Below are 10,067 nucleotides of genomic sequence, written 5' to 3' on the forward strand. Positions count from 1 at the left end.
CAGTAGGTGTAGTGCTTGATTTATAAACACACAAGCTGTTTTATAAAAACTGCATTGACAAAATAGATTTGCAATTATTGAGAATCTATTTTATACCAATACAGCATTACATTTCATTTCACCCTTCATTAATTCAGCTTTGCTTTTTCAAAAACACTGTATCGCAGCTCCAGGTTTTGTCCAAATTACCTTTAGTTAAAATTTTTTGTGCATTTAAGATAGACAATATTATTTTGAACTACTGTGCAAATTAACCTTTTAAAAAAATAATGTATGAAATAGCTCTACGTATGATCTGAAGATAGTTTATCTACATTGTATATGTAAACTGCTTGTAATAGACCTTTTTACCGATACAGCAGCCATATTGAATCAATTCAATTTAAGGAGTATGATAGGATGCCCAGGGCACATGAGCACATTTAGTTTGTATTTGTGCTTTTCGGGACATTTTTTCGTAAATTTAGTTTTCTTAGAATAAGATTGTAATTGGAAAAAACATCCTTGTGCCCTGTTTGGATGTAATAATGATCGCCTTTTTCTAGTTTAGCATTAGAAATATGGTCTTTCACCGTATATTTCTCAGGAAAAAGGTGATCATGATTACATCCAAACACGGCAAAAGGATCTTTTTTCCCATTACAATCTTATTCTAAGAAAACTTTAAGAAAAAAATGTCCCGAAAAGTGCTCCAAAGTACAAACGAAATGTGCTCATGTCCCCTGGCATCCTATAATACTCCTTAAATTGAATTAATTTAATATGGCCACCGTATTGGTAAAAAGGTCTATTAGTACCCTTATTTTGTTCGGCTGTTGATAATAATAATGTTATTGAGGACAATCACCTGTCTTTTTCCTTCAATTCCCAATTTATTTTTGTGCATGCTTCACAGCAGGCATGCCAATGCCAGAATTTTCAAACCCATTAAATTTATTGGGTGGCAACAAGCTACCTTAAACTTCAAGGACACTTTGGACGATTCTTGCTGATCTCAGCAAGACTGTTCTTTGAAGTGCAGTGCCAACTCAATCCCAGAATTATTTATGTTTTTTCAGTTAAACATCCAGGTCTTCAGAATAGTACCCAGTGCTCCAAAACAAAAAGGGGCAATTTTTACATCTTCATCTTCCACAAGTAGTATCTTCATGCCAGATGAAGATACTAAGTCTTGTTGACTATACTTGTTATTGATCTCTTGTTCGATGTCCACCCTTTTATCACAAGGACATGCAATATTAGTGATGAGGCAATTTTTGTTCTGTTGGTCCTCACACACGATGTCAAGGCGATTGTGATCCAGTTTCATTTCTTTTTATATACAGAAATGCGAAAGAAATTTGAAAGTCTTATTATCCTTAGCATCACATTATTATTATCATTATTATTGTTGTGGTTGATGATGTTATTATAAGCATGGGTAGTAAAGAGGTTCATACACATGTACAAAAATAAACTACCTTAACCACTATTTTGGGCTCTAATTTGTGGTTATTGCTCACTTTTTTCAATGACTGTGCTTTGCAGATTTTAGTAAAACAGATGAAGGTGCGAACAGATGGTTAAGGAGACCCTGCAGCAGCTAGATGCCAGCTCCTTGGTTAATTCTTCCAAACCCCAGAGTTTAAGGAGATCCACCTACAAGCCAACCACCCATTAGTTCACATGCATGGCCATTGTCGTTGATTAGCAGTGGAGCTAGTTGTCACACCAGTACATCCTCCTCCACTGCAGCCTCCCTCCCCACATTCTCCTTTACTTTAAGGAGTGGCAGTGATGATGAACATAGGATGGAGAATGGATGGATTACTCTCTAGTTGTTCCCATTGTTTGATTAAATTTAATATCTTCACTTTGAATTCTGTTTTAATTTTTGCAAACCTTTTTTTTTAGAAAAAATTGAAATGTTTTGAAATCACTCATTCTGAATATTCTAATCAACCTTGCAACTGTACCTTGTATATTTCTTTGAATGAATTGTCAACATGTGCGAACACTTTTTAGAGTTAGGTTTATCAACTGACACAACTTTGTACGTTTTCCTGTCAGAATTATCAAACTTTGTTCCTGTATTTGAACTTTTAAATAAATGATGTTACGCGATTTAAAACCTGTGTTTTTCCCTCATGCGTTGGGAAATTAGTTAAAGTGAATAAGACTGGGGCGGTGATAAAAATGGTAGAATGGTCGGAACTGTTAAAAATCATTTTCAGTATAATATTGCAACCCCACAAATAAGTCCCTGAAATGCAATGAAGTGCAATGTTGACCAGGAAACATATCGTGAGGTATCAATGGAGTGAAAAGGCGGTATCAGTTTTTTCAACATCATGCATGGAAATTGAAAGTATTGTCGAATTTAATACAATAAACCTGAATAAACTTGTTGCAATTTTCGCGTATCAGCGAGTTTTGCCACGATTTCAACATCGGTAATTTCATGAACCGTGGAATTCCAGTGGTGTTTGAGTCCCTGGTATTTCACGTACCATAGAATTTCGGGGAAGTGAAAACACTCGAAACTTCACGTATCGTAGAATTTCATCGCATTCTACGGAATAGAATCTTCACGTGTCGTGAACGTTTGGAGTATAAATTAGGATAACACAATCCGTAGCGTGGAATTTTAGTGAAAATGAAGGGCAAAAATTGTAGCGTTCATCAACGGCACTCCACGCTTCTCGGCAAATCTAGAAAAATAAGGACGTTTACAGGTCTTGACACGCCGCGTTTCAATGACGTGTCCGGATATCGGATATTCCATGCCGCGGAAAAAGTTCGATTCAGGAAAAATACGGGTCCTGATACTCAATGTATACGCTCCGTGTCCGGAACCCGATACCTCTCCATACTTCCGTTTTTCTCAAGAATACGGGTTCGTATCGACTAATATCGGGACCATGACACAACTCATTTCACACAGTGTAGGGTGTAAACACTCTGCCCAACAAACGCTTTGCTTGAACTTGGCGTCTTTTGTTAACCATATAAAACTTGTCCAGAACACCGTGCGCAACTGTCCTGTTGCTTAAAATTGGCCACTTTTGTTAAAAAGCTAAACTTTACGCAAAACAAAGTCCGCAAGTGTCCTATTGATCGAAATTGGCGTCAAACAAGTCTGCGCGACTGTCGTTTTTCTAGAAGTTTGCAACTATTGTTAAAAACCTAAAACTTGTCCAAATCACCGTGCACAATTGTCCAATTGATTGAAATTGGCGTCAAAACACTCTGCGCAACTGTCGCTTTCCTTGAAATTAGCGACTTTCGTTAAATAGCGAAAACTTGTACAAAATACTGTGGCGCAACTGTCCTGTTGCTTGCAATTGGCCGTTTGACCGAAGGCCTGTGGGAAAGAAGGCTCGCAACTTTCAATTTACCTAAATTGGTTTGTGTGGTCAATAATATTTAAGAAATTCGATTTGCTGTTTTAGATAGAACTTGTAAAAAGCAGTGTGCGCAACCGTACTGTTGCTCGAAATTGGCCTCAAATCACTCTGGGCAACTGTTGTTTTGCTTCAAATTGGCCCGTATTGTTCGGAAGGTAAACCTTGTGTGAAACACCGTGCGCAACTGTCCTGTTGCTCGAAATTGGCGTCAAAACACTCTGCGCAGCTGTCTTTTTGTTCGAAATTGGCCACATTTGTTGAAAAGCTAAAGCTTGTCCAAAACACCGTGCGCAACACTCCTGTTGCTCGAAATAGGCGTCAAAACACTCTGCGCAGCTTTCGTTTTGCTTGAAACTGGCGACTTTGTTAAATAGCTAAAACTTGTTTAAAACACCGTGCGCAAATGTCCTGTTGCTTGAAATTGGCGTCAAAACACTCTGCGCAACTGTCGTTTTGCTTGAAGTTTGCGACTATTGTTAAAAAGCGAAAACTTGTCCAAAACACCGTGCGCAACTGTCGTGTTGCTTGAAATTGGGGTCTAAACACTCTGCTCAACTAACGGTTCGCTTGAAATTGGCGACTTTTGTTAAAAAGCTAAAATTTGTCCAAAACACCGTGCGCAACACTACTGTTGCTCGAAATTGGCGTCAAAACTCCCTGCGGAAATGTCGTTGTGCTTGAAATTGGTGACTTTTGTTAAAAAGCTAAAACTTGTTTAAAACCCCTTGCGCAACTGTTCTGTTGCTTGAAAATGGCGTCAAAACGCTCTGCGCAACTGTCGTTTCGTTGTAGATTGGCGACTTTTGTTCAGAAGCGAAAACTTGTCCAGAACACCGTGCGCAACTGTCGTGTTGCTTGAAATTTGGGTTTAAACACTCTGCCTAACTAGCAATTTGCTTGAACTTGGCGTCTTTTGTTAAAAATCTAAAACTTGTCCAGAAGACCGTGCGCAACTGTCCTGTCGCTCGAAATTGGCGTCTAAAGACTCTGCGCAACTGTCGTTTTTCTTGAAGTTTGCGACTATTGTTAAAAAGCTAAAACTTGTCCAAAACACCGTGCGCAACTTTCCACTTGATTAAAATTGGCGTCCTAACACTCCGCGCAACTGTCGTTTTTCTAGAAGTTTGCGACTATTGTTAAAAAGCTAAAACTTGTCCAAAACACCGCGCGCAACTTTCCACTTGATTAAAATTGGCGTCCTAACACTCCGCGCAACTGTCGTTTTTCTAGAAGTTTGCGATTTTTGTTAAAAAGCTAAAACTTGACCCAAACAACGTGCGCAACTGTCCTGTTGCTTGAAATTGGCCACTTTTGTTAAAAAGCTAAACCTTGTGCAAAACAAAGTGCGCCACTGTCCTATTGCTCGATATTGGCGTCAAAAAAGTCTGCGCAACTGTCGTTTTTCTTGAAATTGCAGTGTCTTTTGACGCCAATTTCGAGAAACAGAAGTGTTGCGCACGGTGTTTAGGACAAGATGTAGGTTTTTAAATAAAGTGGCCAATTTCGAACAAAAAGACAGTTGCGCAGAGTGTTTTGACGCCAATTTCGAGCAAGAGGACAAATGCGCAAAGGTGTCTTGGACAAGTTTTAGCTATTGGCGTCACAACACTCTGCGCAACTTTTGTTTTGCTTGAAATTGGCGACTTTTGTTAAAGAGCTAAATCTTGTCCAAAACACCTTGCGCAACTGTCCAGTTGATTGAAATTGGCGTCAAAACACTCTGCGCAACTGTCGTTTTGCTTGAAACTAGCGACTTTGTTAAGTAGCTAAAACTTGTCTAAAACACCGTGCGCAACTGTCCTTTAGCTTGAAATTGGCGTCAAAACACTCTGGGCAACTGTTGTTTTGCTTTAAATTGGCCCGTATTGTTCGGAAGGTAAAGCATGTGTGAAACACCGTGCGAAACTGTCCTGTTGCTCGAAATTGGCGTCAAAACACTCTGCGCAACTGTCTTTTTTGTTCGAAATTGGCCACTTTTGTTCAAAAGCTAAAACTTGTCCAAAACAACGTGCGGAACACTCCTGTTGCTCGAAATAGGCGTCAAAACACTCTGCGCAACTGTCGTTGTGCTTCAAATTGGTGACTTTTGTTAAAAAGCTAGAACTTGTCCAAAACACCGTGCGCAAAGCTCCTGATGCTCGAAATTGGCGTCAAAACTCTCTGCGCAAATGTCGTTGTGCTTGAAATTGGTGACTTTTGTTAAAAAGCTAAAACTTGTCTAAAACCCCTTGCGCAACTGTCGTGTTGCTTGAAATTAGGGTGTAAACACTCTGCCCAACCAACGCTTTGCTTCAACTTGGCGTCTTTTGTATAAAACTTGTCCAGAACACCGTGCGCAACTCTCCTGTATCTTGAAATTGGCCACTTTTGTTAAAAAGCTAAACTTTGCGCAAAACAAAGAGCGCAACTGTCCTATTGATCGAAATTGGCGTCAAAAAAGTCTGCGCGACTGTCGTTTTTCTAGAAGTTTGCAACTATTGTTAAGAACCTAAAACTTGTCCAAATTACCGTGCACAACTGTCCAATTGATTGAAATTGGCGTCAAAACACTGTGCACAATTGTCGCTTTCGTTGCAATTGGCGACTTTTGTTAAATAGCGAAAACTTGTACAAAACACCGTGGCGCAACTGTCCTGTTGCTCCAAAATTGGCGTCAAAACACTCTGCGCAACTGTCGTTTCGTTCTAGATTGGCGACTTTTGTTAAGAAGATAAAACCTGTCCAAAAAACCGTGCGCACCTTTCATGTTGCTTGAAATGGGCCGTTTGACCGAAGGCCTGTGGGAAAGAGGGCTCGCAACTTTCAATTTACCTTAATTGGTTTGTGTGGTCAATAATATCCAAGAAATTCGATTTGCTGTTTTAGATAAAACTTGTAAAAAGCAGCGTGCGAAACGGTACTGTTGCTCGAAATTGGCCTCAAATAACTCTGGGCAACTGTTGTTTTGCTTCAAATTGGCCCGTATTGTTCGGAACGTAAAGCTTGTGTGAAACACCGTGCGCAACTGTCCTGTTGCTCGAAATTGGCGTCAAAACACTCTGCGCAAGTGTCTTTCTGTTCGAAATTGGCTACTTTTGTTGAAAAGCTAAAACTTGTCCAAAACTCCGTGCGCAACACTCGTGTTGCTAGAAATTGGCGTCAAAACACTCTGCACAACTGTCTTTTTTGTTCGAAATTGGCCACTTTTGTTGAAAAGCTAAAACTTGTTCAAAACACCCTGCACAACACTCCTGTTTCTAGAAATTGGCGTCAAAACACTCTGCGCAACTTTCGTTTTGCTTGAAATTGGAGACTTTTGTTAAAAAGATAAAGCTTGTCCAAAACCCTTGCGCAACTGTCCAGGTTATTAAAATTGACGTCCAAACACTCTGCGCAACTGTCGTTTTGCTTGAAACTGGCGACTTTGTTAAGTAGCTAAAACTTGTGTGAAACACCGTGCGCAACTGTCCTGTAGCTTGAAATTGGCGTCAAAACACTCTGCGCAACTGTCGTTTTGCTTCAAATTTGCGACTATTATTAAAAGGCGAAAACTTGTACAAAACAGCGTGCGGAACTGTCGTGTTGCCTGAAATTTGGGTGTAAACACTTTGCCCAACTAACGCTTTGCTTGAACTTGGCGTCTTTTGTTAACAATCTAAAACTTGTCCAGAACACCGTGCGCAACTGTTCTATTGCTCGAAATTGGCGTCAAAACACTCTGCGCAGCTGTCTTTTTGTTCGAAATTGGCCACATTTGTTGAAAAGCTAAAGCTTGTCCAAAACACCGTGCGCAACACTCCTTTTGCTCGAAATAGGCGTCAAAACACTCTGCGCAACTTTCGTTTTGCTTGAAACTGGCGACTTTGTTAAATAGCTAAAACTTGTTAATGTCACTATTCCGCTTGTAAGATACGCATGCAAACGTCACGCAAATAAATGACGCACGCAGGCTAAATAAACAACCACTACATGATGGCGTAATGAGGGGGGGACACAGCTCTGTGGCAGGTTATAGCGACTTCGGGTTATGCGCACAAAATAACACAAGCCTTACTTATCGCCCCACTACCGTGGGGTAGGACAAGAATCTTGGCAGAGCCTTTCTTATCTCCCCAGCGCCGCACGGGCTGGATCGGACAAGATTAAGGCAAAGGAATAGCTCAAAAGATGGCAAGACACAAGCAATGCCAAAAGCTTGGGGGAAGTCGCAACGCAGACTTACCCGCACCACAGGGAGTGACCCACCAAATTTTATTGAGACATAACAAAACAACAACTCCTCCAAAGGGAGGGAGGGCGGGTAACAAAACTACTTTAAATGATTGCTTTCGTGCAAGCTAACCAAATAATGACTAGGAGTGGCATTGGCAAAGCTTTATAGTCAGACAGTGTCTCAAAGTACGGCCAATAGGCACAGTTGTACTATAAACTATCTCAACTTATCATGATTAAGGTCTAGCCATGAATAGCTCTGAATAGGGCTTTGAAAACAGGGACCAATCTTTGCGAAGCTAAGAAAATACACGATGACAAACATGCGACAAATTAGTGAGGTTCTAGCCATGAAAAGCTTTTGTTTTCTGCTTAAAGAATAGAGTGCTTTCATTTAATGAATCAGGCTTTCAAGATATCACCGAGCCTAAGACGGGGCAGGCTTTCTCGGTCTACCCCCCTGGGGCTTCATGCTCCATTAACTGCATTTACCCGCTGGTAAATGTCTCATTAATGTCACTATTCCGCTTGTAAGATACGCATGCAAACGTCACGCAAATAAATGACGCACGCAGGCTAAATAAACAACCACTACATGATGGCGTAATGAGGGGGGGACACAGCTCTGTGGCAGGTTATAGCGACTTCGGGTTATGCGCACAAAATAACACAAGCCTTACTTATCGCCCCACTACCGTGGGGTAGGACAAGAATCTTGGCAGAGCCTTTCTTATCTCCCCAGCGCCGCACGGGCTGGATCGGACAAGATTAAGGCAAAGGAATAGCTCAAAAGATGGCAAGACACAAGCAATGCCAAAAGCTTGGGGGAAGTCGCAACGCAGACTTAACCGCCACAGATGCATGCAATGCATCCCCCCAAGCAACAACAAAAAACTAAATAAAGTTCCCTGACACACGAGCCATTTTGGGAAAAGCAGAAAGCAAGACTGTTTCGGGAGTGCGAATATACAGTTGATAACAGTCCGAGGACCAACGACCTAAAACTTTTATTAACCAGTCTGGTAAGCCCGCAGCGGCCGCAGCGGACGCGGCACCTATACGAAAACTGTGACCTTTTAGACTCTCGTGTGGGAGTCCCGCACAGCGAGCAGAATCCTGAAGTAAATGCGTAACAGAAGACCGAGTGAGAAGCCGACCCGACTGAAAGTAAAAAAGGGGTCCAGGCCGAGGCTGGGCAAGCATAAAATACCGTTGCATAGCGGAAACGGGGCACAATAAAGAAGAGCACCGAGCTACCACGAGAGATTGCCCCTGTCTAAAACTGTCAGTTTTAGACGATTTAAGTTTGAGAAGCATGTGCTGCGGGCGAGCCAAACTTGGTGAGAAAGTCACGCAATCAGTGGTGAGGTTAAACTGAGAACTAAAATTACGTGCCCCCGGGTACGTAAACTCGCTACAACGAAGAAAGGCGAAAAAGGCTAGCGTAAATGCAGCCCAGATCATGGAAAAATCCCGAACATCCAGCCAGCTCTCAAGGACGGGACGGATAGCTAACAGGACCCGGGGGGTGACCGGCTGACGACTTATACGAGGACAACCCTGGTAACGAAGAATACCCCTTAAGATCTTTTTTAAAAGCAGCTTGCCCTGTAAGGGGTCATTGTAACCGGAAACTATATGTAGATTTCTGACGGCTGCTAAGTATATTTTGATTGTGCAATGACGAACTGTGCGAGCTAAATAAGATGCAAAATAAATAAGTGTCCCCTCCGAGGCAGGTAAAATATCGCCTGTCGGAGATGTAAGTCTGTTCATAAGGCAAAATGAGATAAAACGCTTTTCTCCAGATGTATAGGTGCGTTTGGTGTTCCATGATAAGGCCCAGTTAGCATACCTTAAAACTTCATCCTTCAGAGGGTCATGAATGAAGGAGGGATGAAACAAGGGGTCCGGTCGGCATTGGGTGCGAGATCCCTGAAGCGTTTGACCTGGAAACGTGAGAGGGCGTCAGCAATTCCGTTATTTACCCCCGGAACATGGCGGGTCCGTACCAAGAAGTTGTGTTTCATGGAAATGAGAACCAAAAAACGGACCAGGTCCATCACCCGGGGAGCTTTTGAGTGGCCGGAGTTGATAATAGCCACAACGCTTTCATTGTCGCACCAAAATTGAAGGCGTTTACCCGCAAAATGGGGGTACCAGAGAGCGCAAGCGATAACAATAGGGAAAAGTTCTTGCCATTCAATGCTAATCCCCGTCTTCTTGTTGATAAGGAGGTGAGGCGGCCAGTGCCCCTGGAACCATTTCCCATTAAAATACCCCCCGAACCCAATGGTGCTAGCTGCATCTGTGTACAATTCAAGGTCAGGGGAGGAGGTAACAAAGGAATCAAGGAAAAAGGAACGCCCGTTCCATTGGGTGAGAAAAACTTTCCACATGGTAATATCCCGTTGGAATTGCTTGTTTAAGCGGATATGGTGAAAACGGCTGGGAACACCCCTGGTGAGATTGATCATGCGTTGGAGAAAG

At 42.0% G+C, this 10,067-nt stretch overlaps 1 protein-coding gene across 1 annotated transcript; it reads right to left on the bottom strand.

Annotated features, from left to right (window-relative positions):
* Positions 1-8,471: 8,471 nt before the first annotated feature.
* LOC140942078 (uncharacterized) lies at positions 8,472-9,353 on the bottom strand. Its single transcript, XM_073391059.1, has 2 exons — positions 9,035-9,353; positions 8,472-8,704 (listed from the first exon to the last, which is right to left on the bottom strand). Exons 1-2 carry the CDS (start codon positions 9,351-9,353, stop codon positions 8,472-8,474), a joined length of 552 nt encoding a protein of 183 aa, XP_073247160.1.
* Positions 9,354-10,067: the final 714 nt, after the last annotated feature.

This window comes from Porites lutea, chromosome 6 (genome assembly GCF_958299795.1).
Source record: "Porites lutea chromosome 6, jaPorLute2.1, whole genome shotgun sequence".
Lineage (NCBI taxonomy): Eukaryota > Metazoa > Cnidaria > Anthozoa > Scleractinia > Poritidae > Porites > Porites lutea.